Here is a 20,591-nt window from a genome sequence, read left to right as displayed (position 1 = left end):
ACAAATGATTCAAAATAAATAAATACATAACTGTACCTACCCTGCCAGCTTGGAAAATGAGTCCTGAATATTCTAAGTAAGTAGTGTAAGTATATCCAAGCTCTGTTGCTGGGCGGCTGAGATTTCTCCTACAAATGTCATGACAGAGGGATGTCCCACCCCTCACTCGTTGCAAGCAACCCATCAAGCTGTGGAAAGCTGGACGGCATCTACAGCAAGGACACACTGCTTCAAGGGATCTAAGCAGGTAAAGGTGGCTGAGGTAGGGGCAAAACCACCTGGTCAAGTCCTCGGCTGGCTTTTGGCCCCAGAAGATGGCAGTTCACAGCTTTCCCCCCATTGCTGAGTCTAAGTGCCATGGGGGGAGGGATGCAGGGTACCTGAGATGATAACATTTACCAAATCATGCATGCCAGAATTCCTGCTGGAAGTCCTAACATCTGAAAATTGGATGGGGTGGGGGAAATGTGAGTTTTGAGCACTTTTTTTTTACTGCAGAAAACGGAATGGAAACAGAGGCTGTCTCAAATGAACTGTCATATTCCTTCTTACCTGTGATGCACAATATAGGTGATAATTGAAGCAAACAGGCACAACAGCATGACAGCAGTACATGCATAGACCACGGGGTGCAGGAACTCCCCAGGGTACTGGGGGAGGGTCAACACTGTCTTCAGATCCTGCCAAGTAAGGAAAACAAAACAGATTAATCTTCTAAAAGTATACATGAAAAAGACTGCAACCCAGTGCAGCGCTATACTGGACTTTCCCCAAAGGTTTTATTATTATTATTAATGGTTGTTGTTGTCAGTCAGAAACCTTGATCTATAGGAACATGTCTGAATTTTAAGATCGGCACCTGAGACTCTGCTCTCTGGTTCACCAGTGAGTACTTGGAACTGAGCCTTTTCAGGGTGCCTCTCATCTTGGAAGACTATTCCCAGGAATCTGTTTGGTCCCTTCTTTAGGAGAGCCTTAAAGACTTTCCAAAAATTTCAGCTCCCCATGTGGGTAACTTTATGATGCTGTGTAATAGATGCTTTTAACAAATGCTTCTATCTTTTAATAACCTGGAATTCTGACATATGGGCATTTGTTATATGTTTGTGATTTTTGATGCTGCTAATTGCCTTGCAAGGGTAGATACCCTAAAAAATAGGTTTTTAAAAAAATCTATTTCAAAAACAAAAATATACAAATCCGTGGTTTAGTCTAATTATAGGTACCATATGCATGGAAAGAAGTCAGCTAGCTTTATATACTATAGACAACAACCCTGCTCTTGTTTACATAATCAGTTATACCTGCATGAGAGAGCAATTAGTCAGAGTCTGCAATTTCACCAGGGATCCTTGTCCTGTCTTTCAACTGACTTTGGCCTCTCATTAGCTCCTTGAACCTTTGTGAAAATAAGCCCACATTCCTGCACACCATTTACTGCTTCCTTCATAAGCAAATATGACATTCTTCCACACAATAAATGCTTGCCATTCTTTGACAGAGGTCAGAATCAAAACTGAGTCATATCTTTCCCCCAGTTTGTTGGGTCGCATCCATGCCATACATTTAAAGCACTCTTCAGTCATGACTTCACCTGAAGAATCCCAGGAACTGTAAGAGTGCTGTAATTTTAGCTCTTTGATGGGTTCCCCAGCAACTCTCTGAACACTTAACAAATTACAAATTATGGGATTCTTTGGGAGAAAGCCATGACTGGTGTATGCTTTAAACGTATGGTGTAAATGTGAACTAAGTTCAGATTTTTGCCAATAAAGAAAGCCAACCCACTTGACTAGTTCAATGAATTAGCAAACTGGTATCTTGCAATGGAGAAACTGATGCAGACAGACCTATTTTATTTATCCAAGGACATAAAGCAGAAGACCTAAATAAATGAAGCTAATTATGAAGGCAGTGCCAGGGGCTTATGGATTCTAATTCAGAGAGCAGAAAGTCTGAGAATTTCACCACCTTTGACCTACAGAATCTGTATGTCAAGTGGGTACTAAGGGTCATTATGATCATTTCTATTCTTAGTATGAATAGTACACCCACTCTGTGATCGCTAGAACTCCAATTCCAGCCAGTGCCTGAGCAATCAAAATATAAATTTTAAATTTTTATCTCAGCCGAAAGTAAAGAAATTCAGCAGAATTCCAGCAGTGTTCCCTCCTCTCCAAACCAAGGTTTCTGAAGCCACTTACAAACAGAAAGACAGTTCCATATACCGTACAATCATAGACAGTGAAACTGCGCTTTCAACAGATTTAAAGCAATCATTTCAAATACCCATCAATCAAATATAAAAAATGAAAGCACTGAAATTGTAACAAAGTCAGCTACAATTCAACACCAGCCTGCCACTCCCTTCACCCATCCCAGCAAATGTTCCTTCTCATTAGAAACACCTTGGATTTTTTTTTCTAAAGACCAAGAGTGAACTGGTCCAGGAATCCATCCACAGACCTGAATGCCACATATAGCAGCCAGTTATGCACTGCCAGAAAAAGAGGCCAAAAGAAGAGACCAGTATGCATTAAATTTCCATCCAGTGATTTATATACTGTTGCATGTCACCCCAATCTCTGAGCAGTGCAAGATTCCAGGGGGTCCAGGTGCTTACTCATGGTTTGTGTCTCCTTTGGAATGAGGCACAGTGGAGACTGTGGTGTCTTTATGATATGTGAGGTGTTTTTTTACACATATATACAACCTGACCCTGTGATGGAGAGGTTCACAGAAGTAACACCCAGAAGGGTCTTGTTTCTCCCATAGCCACAGCCTTGGATTCAAGCAGAAATCAACAGTCTGATCTCAACTCTGGCTTTGTCTTTCTAACTACTGCAAGTTGAGGGATGGGCCTCACTGGCTCCCACCAATTTGCCATCTCACATTGAGCCCCTTTCCTTTGTTCCCCTAACGGCCCATTACCCAGGTGATCACCTCATTAGGTGTCCTATATTTTAACACTTGCTGAATCCAGGGATTAAAAGGATCTCAGCATACAGCCCAACACTCCAAACTCATAAGAACACACAGGCACAAATTTAGAAACCATTATTATACTTTAAATAGAAACACAATATATCTCACCCTAGGAAGACACCAATCCTGTTCAGGGGCTGCTAACTGCTGATGGGCAACTTCAAAGCTCCAGCTCTACATTCCTATGGTTTCTCATCCTTAAATCAAACTTGGACTGGACACCTCTCAATTAGAGAAGACCTTTAAATCGAGGACTGTCAGCAGATAGCTCTTCAAAATACAGTGGTACCTCGGGTTAAGTACTTAATTCGTTCCAGAGGTCCGTTCTTAACCTGAAACTGTTCTTAACCTGAAGCACCACTTTAGCTAATGGGGCCTCCTGCTGCCGCCTTGCCACTAGAGCACGGTTTCTGTTCTCATCCTGAAGCAAAGTTCTTAACCCAAGGTACTATTTCTGGGTTAGCAGAGTCTGTAACCTGAAGCGTATGTAACCCGAGGTACCACTGTAGACTATTGTCTTCTGTAAGGTAGGACATACAACCACTCTAGTCCCAAAGGAAGAATCCAATTTCCTCTTGCACAAGGAGACATGGTTGATATCTATGTCTGGGAAATATCTGCATGGGGTTCTTCCATATTCATTGTACTTTTTCCATGAGATAATTTCTCCTAGTACTAAAATGTTCTAATGTACCTCCTCATGACAACCCAAGTCAGCTGCTTCTTACCTGCTTGTTTTGCTTCTGTCAAATTGTTCAACTCTTACTTGCATAGTGGGTACTGACATGGGCTGCTTTATGAAGACCCAGGAGGCATTTAAGTAAGGCCTCGTTTGCTCTTTGCTACTGTACAGCCTTTTCATAGATATTTCCAGCTGTTCTGCTGTCTGCAGATGACATAAGAAATACCTTTTGCTCACTTTGTGAGCTTTCAAATGAATGGAAATCACTCTGTTTATATTATAACCTACATAATCCTCTGAGGATAGATTTTCCTGTATTATTTTAAATGAAACAGGACAAAAACAGGTCTGAAGTTGAGGAATGAATCCTAGATGTGATAGAGCAGGGGCTCTCAAGCTTTCGGCTCCCATGGGTGCCAATAGAGGTGTCTGGGGGAACTTGTGTGTCCATAAGTGCCACACTGACAGCCCCTGTTATCCATTTAACACAGTATTTCCCATGCCTATAAATTGATGGGTTCTTGATTGAATTTTGGGCTGTGTGTTCATTGCTTTTAGAAATTGCTTAGCCATTTCCTCAGCACAAGATGGGAGCTTGCTTGTGCTTTTGGCATTTCTTGTAATAAGAAATGGAAATTCTGCAGTAAACACTGTGCAAGAAGGCCTTCTGCTTGCTTGCTTGCTTGCTTGCATGTATGTGGCTGGCGCATGCCAAGGCCAGTCTGCCTTGGCCTTTGTGCATTAAGCCTTGATTTCTAAGGCCACACAGAGAAAGGGTTATGTTATGCCTAATGTAAAGGACTTCTGAATTAGCTGTGGCCAAGGTATCTGTAAACCCTTGGATGGCATTATGCATAAGTTTAATTGTAAGCAGTGCATTTGATTGTGATGACACTTGGGACTGTTGAATATTTATGCTGTGATTCTGCACCTATTTATACCTCCAGAAACGTAAGCGTGTGCAGCTCAGTGCAGAACTGCCGCCTTAATGTTCAACAGGAGTGCTTCTGCCTGCCACTGTTGATTGCTCGGCAAGAAAAACAACAGCAACAGCAGTGGCTTCCAGCTCTCACTAATGTAATCACTGTTATGGGCTATGGAGTCTGGTTAGAACTCTGTTTACAGGCCATTTTCACTTCGGAAATTTATCTAACTGTATAGCGCCAATGACACGATTCTAGGAAGTAACAAGGTAAGTACTTCCTTTTATGTTGCTATACAACAAAACACCAACCACACAATTTTCTTTTGGGGTGGGGGATAATACAACTGGAAGTTCTAATGCTACAATGGCAGCATTAAATATATGAGTGGAAAAAATACATACAAATAACAATAGTGAGTTGCTTAGAAGTGTTTCATTTAGAGAGCCTAATTCAACACATACAAGAGCCTTTATCTGTGTGTATGTATGTAATCACAGGATTCATCTCATCATATTACGCTCAAGTGCCTCTGTGAAAGCTAATGCCATATGTCTTGTTCAGTAGAGCCATTTTGCCTACAGAAGAGTCATGAACAATCGAGCCTTTAAAGGCCATTTTCATTTAAAACTAGTCATAATTTCATCTTTAGCTCACTTCTGATCTGACACAGTAAACCTGTCAAGCGATGAAACTTTAAGCTAAAATACAACAACGTATTAACGGCATTGTAAAATACCCTTTATTCTGTTCTGTACACAGAAAACTGATTTCATTACAGATACATGATAAATTAATCTTGTCTGCCTTTTAATGATAATTAAATCTTATTGATCTGTCAGCCTCCCCTGAGTGATCCCCCGAGAGAAAAAGCAAGCGAAAGATAAAGATAATTTTTTCCACACAGTATGCAAAGTAGTGTAATTGTACATCACATCTGAACAAGGCAGTTTTCTGATTTTATGTCCTAGAGGAGAATATAGAGGACATAAATATTGGTAACCGGCAACGGATATCTGAATTTTTAGAAGAGGGGACACTGAAAAATAAATATCTAAGCATGGCTGAAAATGCAGAAGGACGTCGGGGATAAAGCCTACGTAGATAAAGAAGCAGAAAACAATAATTGCATCATCCTTTCCATGGGAATTATTCTATTCCAGTAGTTATGAAATAGCTTCAAATAATAGAGGGCTTTTATTTCTCTTCCATGGGGGAAAGTTGTCTCAAACAGAAAAATCTATAATACAGAGAAACTGTATATAAATCTTTATGTCATGGAGGAGAAGACAGCTTGAAGGGGACCTAGAAGCAAACATCTGAGTAATGGGAATATGGTACTTGAGTCTAGAAATGTAGCGACAGCATGGGGAGAGGTGGAGAGGAATAAATCACTATGGACATTTGCAACTGAGGTCAGATCCTGTGTCTGATGAGGTAAGAGGCTAGCCCATAAAAATCCATGCAACAATAAATTAGTCAGTTTTCACATGTGGCAGCGCTCAGTTCTTTTTTCTTTTCTTTTCTTTTTTTGCTACTACATCCTAACATGGCTACTCCTCTGGAATACACACCTGTTCAACTCTTTGATGGGGTAATTTTTTTTTAAAGATTGTACAATGTATTGAAGTAACTGTAGGGGGACAGATGTTAAAGACAATACTATTAAAACAACACATCTTGTTTTAAAGGACTTTTCTGCTACTACTTGATAAAACCACATAATTACGGATGGAAATAACATCTGAGCATGGCAAACATCTAATAAAACATAAAGCAGTTCAATAGATTTCAGGTTGGGTCCAATGGTGGTGAAAGCACAGTACAGTGGTACCTCGGGTTACATAAGCTTCAGGTTACATACGCTTCAGGTTACAGACTCCGGTAACCCAGAAATAGTGCTTCAGGTTAAGAACTTTGCTTCAGGATGAGAACAGAAATCGTGCTCCAGCAGCGGGGCAGCAGCAGGAGGCCCCATTAGCTAAAATGGTGCTTCAGGTTAAGAACAGTTTCAGGTTAAGTACGGATCTCCGGAACGAATTAAGTACTTAACCCAAGGTACCCCTGTACCTGATTTCCACTGACTGCCCCTGCTAGCTGCAGGCCTCTGGGCCATAGCCCACACTTTTCCAGAGGGCCCCACAGGCTGTAGGACCAGATCTCCAGGAAAACGGAAACTTAAGTGTTAGGGGAAACTGGCAAAAGACTTGTGCTCCACCTTTTGCCAGCACAGCCACATCAGATATCATCCTCAGTCATTACAGAAACATATTTCCATTTTTAGTATACTGATTTACTTGGGGATATCCCATGGCCTCTCTGTCCCCCACTGGAAGGGAGGCAACGCTCAGTGAATAAACACAGATCATCCGAAAAACATTTCCCATCTATCAAACTTCATAAAATTGGATGGTTTGAGGAGGCCTGGGATGAGGTATTTAGTTGGGGTAACATGCTTGGTGCTGACTCCTCTGCAGTTTAATGAATCTTTCCAAGTAGTTATGGATGCAGTCCATTCCTATCACAAAAGAGCACAAGGCTGTTGTACCTAGCTCAGCAAGGAATGCTTTTTCTATATCCTACAGTGGGTAGAATGTGGTCCATCGCCACAAAAGAAATGGAAGTTGGGGACGGGAAAAACATGTTTCTGTTTCTTGGGGAAGAAATGTATGTGTGGTTATGATAAATTTATTTTATTGACTTGGGGGGAAGGTAAGGGGGACAAAGCTTGGGGTCAGTGCTTGAGAAACTGTATTAAGGACTGAAACCTCTGAACGACTTGCTGGAAAAGTACTTTAAAAAGAGTCATACATACATCCTTTCCTCAGTGGGACTTACTGAGGAGACATGCACAGGACTGTACTCTTAATTAAATTTTTGGAAGCATGCTAAAGTCAGCTGGTTTGTGGGCTACCGCCACAGCCTAAAACAATAAATCATGGCAGCGATTTCAAAACAATGGCTCAAAAGTTTCTGTGGAAATAAGGCAGCGATTTTGTTTTACTAGCAGAGAGAAAGTTTTGCCAACATTTTATGTCGATTTACAAGTTCTGGATTTTCAAGGCTTCAAATCCAGAACAGACTGCCATGATTCTAAAGGAGAAATGTCAAAAAGACAAATGGTTTTAAACAATGGGTATCTGAAATCAGGCTTCTCATGTAACAGTGGGCAGATTCAGTCTAAAGAAATGTCAAACATTCAGTTTCAACCACAGATAAGCCTTTTCTATAGAAACTTCACCTTTCTCACTAAGCTGAAAATGCATGCTTAGTCTAAGGTATCGCCATAATCATCCCAATGAGGTCAACTTTGTCTAAAAAGAGAGTAGATCAATCTCTAGAAGCATACTTGATCTATCTAGACACAAGATTTACAAGCCTATAGCTCCTAATCTACATAGTAATGATTTTTTGCATGAGGTTAATGTAATCTGGCACAAGGGATCCATAACATTACCTAATGAATTGGCATTCGATGTCCGTGACTTGACTTATATGGACACAGAAGTATAAGGGATGCAGCTCATCTACACTTCTATACTGTACAGAGCACCATTTCAGATTTTGGGATAGGGACAGGAATCTTAGAGAAGTTTAAAGACACATTTTCAGATAGAATCAAGATTTAATTGCAAAAAAGCAATGTGTATTCTAAGGTCATTTGTGGTGGTTACATTTTTTATGCCTCATAATAACTAGAAGCATGTTAGCAATACAGGTCAAACAGTTACACTTGTAAAAACTTTTTTTTAAAAGGCAAAAAGACCTGTTATTTGGCATACCCAGTACATAGGCTCATTTAATTGTTAATATATCGAGTGTTCAGATATCAGGGGTGGCTAACTCCCTGTTTAGGGGCCTGATGTGACTCTCCAGGCAATTTATTTCTGGCCCCCAAGCTCTCATCAAAATTAAGGAGTGGCAGCATTTATTTATTTTAAAGCAGACCTAGTGCTGGAATGGGAAGAGAAATACTAACTTGTCCCATTATTCTTATTCTTATTTTACTACTACTCCCTGTATCTTCTCATTGTCTCACATATTCATTTTTTCCTTCAATTTGTTTTATGCCCGCCCCAGAATAGTAATTAATACACATCTGCATATCTGAAAAGTGTTTATAATTGTAATCCCACTTTGTAACTTGCCTCTAAAACTCTTTAGTGCATGTCTTCAGCCTTTCTGTTTCCTTGCTCATCACACAAGGACAGGTGGAGGCATACATACTGGGATGCCCTGCTCCCTCCTATGCATCACTTCCCATTCTTTACAGTCGTCTGTGAACAGTCCTCCAAAGTTCTGGAGTAAGGAACCTCCTGTGTTTATGTAGGTTCCCTTTGGGAATGAGAAAGAGGTGCACCAGAGGGAGGAATGGCTTGCCAGTGCACAATTGCAGAAACTAAGGGCTTAGCCACACTTCCTCTTGTCCCAATCCTTTTCTGTGGGGGAAACCACTCTTTAAAGCCCAATCAGAGCCAATGGCAGTTCAGGTTTTCCCATTTGTTCTGATCTATCACTAGAAAACGTGTTTTCCCTTGGAAAGGAGTCTGCTCAAACTCAGACTTAGAAAGTGTGGGTCAAGCAGAAAACCATTTGGGCCCATGCTTCTGAGGCATGTGGATGAGCCCCAGCAGAATGAACGAAGAGGGTTTTTGTATGGCTCTGATTCTAAACGTATATTTCTGGGCAGAAATCTAATGCTTCTTTTTATTATTCTAAATTTATTATATAAAATCTTAATTTTTATAGATCTGGGAATTACGTTAAATATTATACAATCCTGTTGCTCCCAAATGACTTAGGGAGCACAATTAATAGGATTTAATTCTTATCATTGCCTTTCCAGTTGGTTCCACTCCTAAAGACAATCACCTCTTATTCTGCAATGCTCTTAACATCTGCCACAAGGACCCTGGCAGCCTACCAACAGGGAACAATTTCCTACAATCACATGTGATTCACTGTGCCAAATCCATCCCTGCCAAGCACTTCTTCCTCTTGAAATGTGTGTCGGGTACTCAGGCCCAAGGGCAGATGAGACAAGCAATTTGAGGCAGGGGCCCGTAATGTCTGCCGGTGTAGAGTAAGGACCAAGAACCCTACCACAGTCAGAAACATCTCTAACTGTCGGAAGTCAGCAGATGTCAGATAGCTTTATAACAGTCAGTGGCAGCAGAATGATCCTCTGGTGCCACCTAATTTCCTAGACTAGGAGGATTATGGGCTGTGATACAAATCTCTTGGATGGAATTGCCTTCAGTTTCCTCCCTTAATCAGCAGCCAAGTTGTACTGGGAACTAATGCTGGATCTACTGAATCTCTGGCTTGACCCCATCACACTTGACAATATTTCTGTAATCTTTTCACCCTCTTCCACCTGAGACCATTATTTTTTTAAAATTTAAAGTTACATTGTCCAGAAAGTATGCAAACCTTTAGATACAACTGTTGATAAAAAGCATGAACATATTGGGAAATATTGAATGAAACGCAAAAAAGGGATATATTATGCTGATATATTCCTTTCTATCTTGGCTGCACCAACACTTTAAACAATTGAGCAACATCAAAACCTTTCCACTTGCTTGAACAGAGAAGGGACCAGCCTATAGAGACACCTGGATATTTGCTTCACAACAAACAACTCTAACACAAAACCAAACTGTAATAATTAATCTGACCATAGTGTCATTGCTCTAACAGTTTAACAAAGAGATGGGCTAATTTAGGCCTACGCTTTATGCTGTTACACAGCAGGATTTACATTATCCTTGCAGCTATGCAAACAACGTTCACAATCGCTATTGCCTTACTAACACACTTTGTCTTACTGCAGCTAAGCCTCAACACAATAATACTCCATTAAGGTTTGGTGGGGGGGGGGTTATGTTTCCATTGAATTTAGAACTCCACAATGGTTTTTCTTTTTAAAAAGGAACACCAAAATTAATCTACATATCCCAGGGAACAACAAACCATAGGCACTGCTCACATCATTTCAATGGAGTTTGCAGTAGGTAGCTTTCTTGGTGGATTATTTCTTCAACACACTCACATACTATGTATTTGCAGAATTATCTCACTTAAGGGTGCTTCCAGATGGGTGTTAACTGACGGATTGGTGCTTCTCATGCATGCAAGATTTTGCAACATCCACATGACATCACTGGCATCAAAACGCCAACCTGAATTTCCCCCACCTCCGCCATTAATCCAGATTTACTTTTTCCAGGGAAAATCCAGTAAGGGGGGGAAAAAACCTTTAAACCCCCAACATCTGTTGCCAAAGATCCATGTTTGATACTTCAATGACCTGTTTGCAAAGTACACTCCTGTCTGGAAACAACCTAAACTATTCAACAACACTGTGAGGTAGATTAGGCCAAAAGAGAATGACAGGCTGAAGGCCATGCAATGAATAGTATTAAAACCAAGATATATCTAGATCAATTCCAATGCACCACCCACAACAGGAGTTTATATTTATTTGGCATGTCTATATTACTTTCTTGCTTGTATTAGAGCACATGTAACTGTTACTTGGGCTAAAGAAAAACCATCAATTATCACAATAAGAGATGCCATTTGATAACAGACATCCTTCACTGAGTATCTAGGTATTCTTCACCCATATTCATGTCAAATCTCTAACTTTAATAGCCCAAGATGTCCTATTGCAGATGAACGATTTCAAATGACATGGTGGTTGTTAGAGATTTCCACTGATAATTTTAGAAGCTCCAAGAAATCATTCTCAATATGACGATGAAAATTGGCTTGTTTTCAGAGGTATGGAGGAGGCATATTGCTTCTTCATACATTGCTTCTACATACCCATACTTCAAGAGCAGGACTGGGTGAACAAAATTATATGCTGTTTTTGACATACTAAGAGTTTTAAGTAAAAACATGGTATATAATGAAATTTCAATCTTGTAACCAATCTCAGTCGTTATGTTAAGACCCACTAAAGGCAACAGAATGCATAATACTGGATACATCAGGTTACATGAACTTAGAGTTAACATGTATGAAGTCATCTAAAAATATATCCATGGTATCTGTAAAGAAGACCAGAAAAACCAGAGTTTCTCCCATTCCCATTCAAAGTTTTTAAGTGCACCACTTAGAACGGACTCAGTTCTAGGTAAGCCCAAATGGGTGTGGTACCTGCAGCAACAACAGGTGATTTTGGGGAAAAGAATCTTGGGAACCATGGCAGAATTATCGAATGAACAGCTAAGTGTTTGAATATAACTTTATTTGCCAAAAATAAAATAAAAAAGTGCTATGTTAATTGACAGCATTTGATCTTCAGATGGATTCTGAAGTATTCTGCAGTGGCTAAAAAGAAACGGATCACATAACATTGAAGGCATTCCGTTTAATAAAATAGACAATAACATTTGAATTTAAGGACTCCTTGTCACAGCCTTGAGCCATGATTGGTTGACATCTGCGCTTCATCTGACAGCAGCAGATTGGTATTCTCTACACACGTCCTCCCAATTCCTGTCGTCTGTGTTTGCTGCCCTTTACACATTACACACACAGTGCATTATTTACTCAACTATAAACCTTTCAGTAACGTTCACAGGCAGCACCTTCTCTATGCAAGTATGCACCAAAATTAAGGCTAGATTCAACAGCATGGTGTGCAGACACGAGGACTGCCTCTTATAAAATGTCAAGTGGGTCTGAATAACCCTTCTGAACGCTGTAGGAAATATTCCCTAATGTGGTTTTCTCCAGCTGCATCTGTCACTGTTTCATGTTTATTTCTTTGTTTGATACGATATTTTATTTAGTGTGCCTTTCGTATTAGTCATGGTAACTTTCGGGTTAACGTAATTCTTAAATAACTGCATTGTGAACTCAAGTGTGACTGAGGACAAGCCTCAGCAGCCTTGTGTGCTAGCACTGCACAGAAATATTTTTTTCTTTACAAACAGCCATTTAGTAAAAAGAATGCTGTCATCAGCACACAGACGTGAATTTCAAGAGCAGCCAGCCAAGGCAACAGCATCCCTGTTTAGAGAAGCAGGCAATCTATTCTTTCCCATTTATTAAGTGATTCAATATTGCAGCATGCCAGCAACTAATTAGTATGATCAACATAATGCTGGACATTAACAAGGGTAGTCATCTCCTTTGGAGATGTAAAGGGCCTAAGAAATATATATATATATATATATATATATATATATATATATATATATGCAGCCAGCCCTTTTATTTGTTTACTCCCCCACCGCCAATAGTGTCTTGATGGAACTTTGATTTTTTTCACTATTCCATTAAAAGTCATTTGCGGCAAGGCCTGTAATTAAGCAATATGGCTTTGCTCTTTTCACTCGTAGTTAACTTACTTTCTTCAAAACAATCTCATATTCAGCTGAATGCAAAAATAATTAACCAGGTACCACGCAAGAAGACAGACAGACATAGGCACACACATTTGCGAAGTAATATACTCACCATTAGCACTGCAAAGTTACCAAAGTGAGTACTATGAAGGGTAGTGATGTTGCCTGTAGAGCTGATTATGTAGCACCCTTCTCCCCACCAGCCTCCATGTCCATCTAGAAGGTCAAAATCCCAAAAGACTGCAATGGGGTTTATACCCTGTGTAAAGTGCTTCAATGCTATAGTAAGAGGACTGGTGAGGTTTCCGATACTGCACCCATCTGCAAAAGGAACAAACTGAATTAGAGCAATGAAGTGGAAAATGCTTTATTGCTACATGCTCCAGACAGAGGTTCTTAAAATTTTGAACACACACACACACCAGAAAAACCAATAGGAAAAATCCCCCCCCCCAATCGATCCCCATAAAAGAGGTTCTGGTCATCTATAAAAAGTTTGGAATAGTTAATATTACCTATAACTGCCATTTAAGTCCATTGGTTTTCAGATGATATGGTAATGGTTCGTAAAACTAGATTTACTACAGAAATACCATGAATTAAAATGAAGTTGGACCATTGCTTCAAGTAAAAAAAAGGGGGGTACTCCTTTTTTAAAAATTATTTTTTTTTGCTACGGTTAACAGCTAAGGCATCTTTTTTAGTACAAAGCTGAAATCAAAACCTCTTAAAATGTGAAAAGAAATGGGAACACAGTTCAGGATCAAATAAAAGGTTAAAACTGCATGGGTTGAATATTTCATCTAAGGAAAATATTTAACCTATTCTTTTCACCTTTAAAATCACCTGTTTTAGATTTATGCTATCAAAAACTACACTGATGACTATGACTATGTAAGCAACAGGACTCTCTCTCTCTTTCTCCACTGTCCCACAGATTATTAATCTTAAATTGTTAATCTCCAGGATTTGCATTTCAATAGTCATGGTCAAGATTAAAAAGCAACATCCCTCCCTCCCACCCTTCATGCCATCTTTACTTTACTTATAAACTTCAATAAGCAACATAAATAATAGTTCTAAGAAAGGAGAATCCTGTGTTTACAGCTACAGTGCTTCGTCAATGTGCAAGTTTATTTGAATAAAGCCTGACAGGTAGGAATAAACCCACATACTTGCGTTAAAGCACAGGCAATTCTCCCATCAGCAGACCTGCGTACTTCACTGCACCATTCTTCTATATACTCTAATGTATAGCCTAGCTCTCAGATTAAAGAAGCAGCACATCACACTTACCTATTTTAATGAAGACAACTGGCGTGCCAACGGTCCTGTGCTTCCCATAATCTGCAAGGTTAGATGAGTTTGCAGTGCTCGGGAAGAGTTTTCCATTCCGAAAGGCAATAAACTGTAGCTTGCAAGAGGAGTTATCAACAGATTGCAAGGCTGAAGACGAAGAGAGGACAGACCGTGGCAAATGAGCTGAAGCTACAGCCACGGCATCCTGTACAATGAGAGGAAAAAAGAAAATTTAAAATGCAAATCACAACAGGGCTGCTTTCATTATGTTTTAAACTCCTGTACGAGAAATGTACGCTGCCTCTCTTCTTTTCCAACATACTAGAAGCAACCAAAGGAGCAGGAGCTGTAACCATGGGAATAGGATTGGTACAGTGCATATTAAAACAGAAAACGTTTTGATTGAATGTGCGAGTCTGTATGGTCAAGCTCCCTGCTGCAGAGGTGAGAATGGTTCTTACCATGCCTGCTAGAGGGTCCATCAACACTGCAGATCTGATTTAAAGAGACAACCTCTACCAGGTTTTCTCCTTCACTTAAAACAGAATCAGACAACTTACATTAAAACATATCTCTCTGAAAGGGTAATTAAAGGGGACTGAAATGTGTTTTATTAATACAAAGAACTGCATCAGAGGGTGACTCTAAACACTGAAGTATGCATTGCAGTCGGTTTCTTATTCCTTACTCAGACCATGATTTCATCCTTAAAGAAAATCACTCATCTCACTGTTGCAGGAAATGTGGAAATACACACACACACACACACACACACACCCCACTAATGTGCTTGAAGCAGGAGGCAGGGAATATATTGAGGCTGTCAGACCACAAGAATGGGACAGAGTTGTGACTGTTTACATGTTTTTAGGTTACTGAAACAAAATGTACATACATTTGCCATTACATTACTGAGCTGTTTCTGCTTCTACTTAACTCCTCTTTCCCTTATACAACTGGTGACCTTGTCATCATTAAGCCCAGAGGCATGAATGGGGAGGGGGAGGGGTGCAAAACAAAAGGAGGGGGGAGACAAAATAAGGGGCTGCCCTCTGATTTACAAACTCCTGTATTTTGTTCTTCTCTCTCTCTCTCTCTCTCTCTCTCTCTCTCTCTTTATAAAAACACAGCAGCATGAAGACTGAGTAATTTTCATCTCCCCAGAAGCAAGATACATGTTTCTATGGCATCTCATTAACATTTATTGCCCCACACTTTCTTAGAAGCAGCATCTTTGAAAACAAGGACTGAAAAGAAGCTTCACCAACATACATGATGATGCTAGAGTATTTGTATTTGCCTGTGATAAATTGGCATGTGACGGACAAGCATGCAAAGACAGACAAAGCTGCATGCTGAAAAGGGCACACAAGTTACTACTATCATGAGGAGGAGGTGGCAGGCCAAGGTTTGAGTTATTTGGGGGAGGGTATTATTCATAGGGCATTGGCACCAACTATTCCTTTGGATCCAAGGGGGCAATGGTATTACTGCCCTGTCTTACTCCACAGTTGAGTTGGTTTTTTAAACATAAGATCAGGCTTCTCTAGGGCCAGTCCTTACTATTACGTAGGATGACACAGCTCAGCTTATATGGTGGGTTTGGGGGGGGGTGTCACAATTAAGAAGCAGAAAATAGTCAATTATTAAATCTCTTACTATATCTTTGCCATCATGGAAGGTTCCATTCGCCCCCCCCCCCCGGTAAATGCCAAAATGTCTTAGAGTTTCCTCCAGTGCTCTGTTGTGTCTACTGAAAATCTTATTGATGGATGAAGCAGGTGATGGGTTGTTTGGGTAAAGGTAAAGGGACCCCTGACCATTAGGTCCAGTCGTGGCCGACTCTGGGTTTTGCGGCGCTCATCTCACTTTATTGGCCGAGGGATCCGGTGTACAGATTCCGGGTCATGTGGTTAGCATGACTAAGCCGCTTCTGGCAAACCAGAGCAGTGCACAGAAACGCCGTTTACCTTCCCGCCGGAGCGGTACCTATTTATCTACTTGCACTTTGATGTACTTTCGAACTGCTAGATTGGCAGGAGCAGGGACCAAGCAACAGGAGCTCACCCTGTTGAGGGGATTCGAACTGCCAACCTTCTGATCGGTAAGCCCTAGGCTCTGTGGTTTAACCCACAGCGCCACCCGCGTCCCTGATGGGTTGTTTACAAGATGGTAAATTTCCATAGTATGCATACAACCGTTTTGATGGACAGACTGCAGATCAGGTTTGTAAACACAATCTAAGAAAGGAGGGAGACATCAGGTTTTACTATATTGTCTGTAGACAATGACTGATCAGCAACTGACTTATCCATTGGTTACATGCACACCACAGCAAGTTATTGTTTGGTAAATGTTTAGCTGCATTCATCACCAAGCATTTTACAATAGCTTGGGACACATCTGCTTGGAGATTTTGAAAGTATCCCACCAAGCATTTTACAATAGCTTCAGTTGCTCTGAAGCAGGAGTGACAAACCATTTGTCAGTCTGAGGGCCACAATCCCCAATGGACAACTTTCTGAGGGCTGCATTGCTAGTGGTGTTGGGCATGGTTAGCAGCAAAAGTGGGCGGATGTGACTCGTTCCTTTGTACAGTAGGCTACATTCTAACCACACGAAAGTATGAGATTACTATACATCCACACACCCATCTTTCTGTTTTCAATTCCAGCCAGGCAGAAGAACACAAAAGCTACAGAGCAGGGCTGGTAAGGTCAGGGGAGAAGGGTGTGTTCCAGAAAGCGGTGTGACCACATAGGGAGGTCTGGAGGGTGGCCTTTGGTCCCCGATTCCCCACCCCACTCTAAAATGTGGTGAAACTGAAGTAGCAATAGCCGGTGAAGCATTTTGCGCTGAGAAAACCCTGTTGGCAACCATGGGATTGCATGTTGCTGGTTTCAGCATCTCCTGTCTCTACTGCCATCTCTACTGCCAACTTATAAAGTTATGAGCTGGAATTTCCCTCCTCCAGTGGCTGCCGGAGGTTTTGCCTAGTGAACCGCCTAGCTGCTTTAAACACACATTTGCTGCCCTAATAGAATGTTGTTGAAAAGTCAATTTTTTTATATTTTGAAGGAAGCATGAAGAAGAAGCATACAGTAGGTGAGAAAAGAAAACTTGTAAACACAGGTTGTTACATCTCTGCTAGAAAAGGAGATTCTCACTGCTGGCACTGGGACAACTGGGACACCTTGCAGTCTGCGATGTATTTAGTATCAATTGCACACTGCATGTTATTGATCAAAAACACCCTAACATTTGCTACGACTTTCTTTCAGATATTGTAAAGAATTCTTGCATAACTAACAGAGCAGACATAAAATTTTGAAAATTATGGCTCAAATGAATCATTATCACAAGCATGTACCCCACTTCAAGTTGTCACGATATTGGTAATATCCATTCAACAATATTTATTTATTTTAAAGTATGGGATTACATTCAGAAAAATGCTGCACACATGACGCTCAATGCTTAGGCCAATTAGCAAGCTATTACAGCACAGTTAGTCCAATCCTGAAAACACCAGACATGCTTAAATCTCTTAAAAAAACCAAAAAATCAAAAGACATAATATTTACCTATGCATTCCTTTTAACAAAATGATTAAGCAGGAACTATTTTTCTGCTGGATTGCAGTTCCATTCAAAACAATGCTCTTGTAACACATTTATACTGTAATCCTGTACATGCCTATTCAGAAAAACCCCCACTGAGTTCAATTGCCTCATTCCCAAGATTGCACTGACTGCAGAAGGATCTAGGCAGACTTTCTCTGAATTATGACAAAACCTTAATCCAAAATTCCATATTCTGTCACCAGTAGGACTTTCTGAGACCACTCTTGTTACAAACAGCACCCTACACACCAAACCAAGCACCCCTAACATTAACAATTCAATATCAGTTTCTGTAAAGTAGCCCAGTAGACACACCCAAAGGAACTATTTAAAATATAGGTTTAAAAAGAAAAAGAGAGGCATCCAGATGTATAGATGGGGAATTCCTAGTAATCTTGAAAATGTGAGAACACTATAAAAAAATATTCAGGAATAATATATTAGGGAATGCAGTGTCGCAAAGTGAAGAACAAAACTTTGATTGTAATCCATGTAAGGATCCCACTGATTCGTATGGAACTTATCAGAGCTAATAGTATAGTGGTTAACAAACTCAGTTAAGAATTCCTGCTTGAGTTGTAATTAAGGGGTAGTTTGGTTCTAAGGAGAAGCCATTGCTTCCTGCTATGTGTACAAGCTTCAGGGTTATGTATTTCTTCGCTGCTCCCGCCTCCTCTTGCACAGCTGTGAAGAGGAGAGTGGAAGTTTTTGCTTCCAATTTTAAACAAACAGAACAATTTTATTTAAACTTGTCAAACTCTCTTTAAAATGCAATTAGTTACAATGAGCCAGGATCAAACTGAGGTTTCAGATCCCAGCTTATTTTGGAACCAGAGTCTCCCAAGTTTCAAGAAAATTGATTCTGACTTCATCCTTGTGATTATATAAGGCAGCATTTCCCAACCTTGGGCCTCCAGCTGTTTTTGGACTACAACTCCCATAATCCTCAGATAGCAAGACCAGTGGTCAGGGATGATGGGAATTGTAGTTCGAAAACAGCTGGAGGCCCAAGGTTGGGAAACACTGATATAAGGGGAGGGTCTGAGGCCAAGGCTCACAAATGTGGTAGGAAACCCATTACATTTGCATGAGTCCTGTTGTTGCTGGCACCTGTCCATCTCAAGAGACAATGGAGTGCACTTCCAAGGATGAAGTCAAACTGCTGCATTAGCAGCACTGAAATGACATCTCCAGGGCACGAAGCCTGGGCAATGTGTATGGAGGACCTAGGGTGCCCAGATAAGACCCATCTTTTGGCCTCGCTGGTGTGGTTCAAAGAAAAGCACAGCACCAGCTTGGCTGCAGGAGATGCCGGAAGGAGGTGTACAAGGCATCGTCCAACCATCTTAGGAACTCCACTCCGGATTTGTGTAGGGTTTACTCCTTAGACTTTTCTTCACCCAAAGATATCTCGCAAGGCAGCAGAGGATTAGGATCAGAATGTTCCTTCTCCTAGATGGGCTACCTTCCCATGTTGGCAAACCCCATCTGCCAAATGTATATTAAATGCTTCAACAATAGTCTAAAAAAACTATATAAATTGTTATTTCTGTCACCATCAGACATAGGCTAACAGTATTACCAGCAACTAAAATATACTCTTTCATAGTTCCTGAGGGTGGGAAGTGTTGATCTGCTAGCATGTTTTAGAAGTATAAATCATTTGAAATTATTAGTCGAGTTACTAGTGTCAAGTAGTCCAGTTGGGCAGAATGGATACTGAATTCATATTCAGATTAGACTAGACCTTAGGGCATATGGAATATGAAAACTCTAGTATAGTACAGACCATGATTAAGAAAGGTTTCTAGCTGAAAGAAAAGCAGCGCATTTGAACCTGTCCAAAATCTAATTAAAACCTTCTCTGCCAGGGAAACATCCCTGTTAAAAGAAACATGCTGATCTTCACGGCTGTTAAAATATTTTCGTATTGGGGCATACCTAGATTATGGAAGAAACAAATTCTCTGGCCTTGTGTAGTACATGCTTCATTAATCTTAATACATAAATGAGAAGCACACCACGAATAAGCTAACGGAGCCTTCATATTTGAACAGCTCCTACTGATGAGCTTATATAAGCTTTCAGACAGCTAATCAGCAAGAAAGGTATAGCCTTATTTGCTTTCTCTCTGTAGCTCTACAGACTTTTGATCATAAATTTTAAAATATGTTGAAGTGGTGAATTCATAGAAATATTGCTGAGGAGTGAAAACCTGTGATGTTTGGCAGAAATTTATCTCTAATCTTCTGAAGCGTTAGAGAGCTATACAGATGGTACCTGCCCAGAGATTTCAAGGGAGGGTCCTATCTGGCTCTAAGCCTTCCCGTCCTTTCTTAATGGTACATTCATAGCTCATATTGCATGCCACCAAGTCATTTCATCAACAGCATTATCAGTTCATTCACTCTTCTCTATCTCAGCAGCCCTTCCTCATAAGATAATATAGAATCGAGCCATTCATTCATTTTCTTCAACTCATTCATCCTCTTCCTTCTTTCGAGAAAAGAGGTTTATGTAATTTGTCTAGGAATGAGGATTTATCTAATTTTAATATGTTTAGTCATCCTTTCTGGTCTAAGAAATACAGAGAGACATGATGATATGCTACTGTTGAGGCCATAACTTGCCCCCTTGTCATCTGATGTTCTTCCTTCTTGCGTAGAACCTGGCTGAGATGCTCTGACTGCTGCCACCCTTAAGTCCACAGTTT

General features: G+C 40.4%; 1 protein-coding gene across 2 annotated transcripts in view; it reads right to left on the bottom strand.

The window, feature by feature from the left end:
• ADGRA1 (adhesion G protein-coupled receptor A1) overlaps positions 1 to 20,591 on the bottom strand; it is a 307,922-nt gene that overhangs the window by 70,326 nt on the left and 217,005 nt on the right. Inside the window, exons 1-4 of one of the 2 annotated variants that reach the window (XM_083443487.1) lie at positions 14,717 to 14,752; positions 14,253 to 14,460; positions 13,069 to 13,277; positions 553 to 680 (exon numbers count right to left, since the gene is read on the bottom strand). In XM_083443487.1, coding sequence (XP_083299613.1) covers positions 553 to 680; positions 13,069 to 13,277; positions 14,253 to 14,460; positions 14,717 to 14,737 — 566 coding nt within the window. In that variant the 5' untranslated portion in view covers positions 14,738 to 14,752. Of the gene's footprint in view, positions 1 to 552; positions 681 to 13,068; positions 13,278 to 14,252; positions 14,461 to 14,716; positions 14,753 to 20,591 lie in introns of those variants that run through there. The other variant, XM_083443486.1, reaches the window with a different exon arrangement.

This window comes from Podarcis tiliguerta (genome assembly GCF_965153285.1).
Source record: "Podarcis tiliguerta genome assembly, chromosome: 5".
NCBI lineage: Eukaryota > Metazoa > Chordata > Lepidosauria > Squamata > Lacertidae > Podarcis > Podarcis tiliguerta.
The sequence above is the reverse complement of the archived record's forward strand: the minus strand, read 5'-3'. Positions and strand labels throughout refer to the sequence as shown.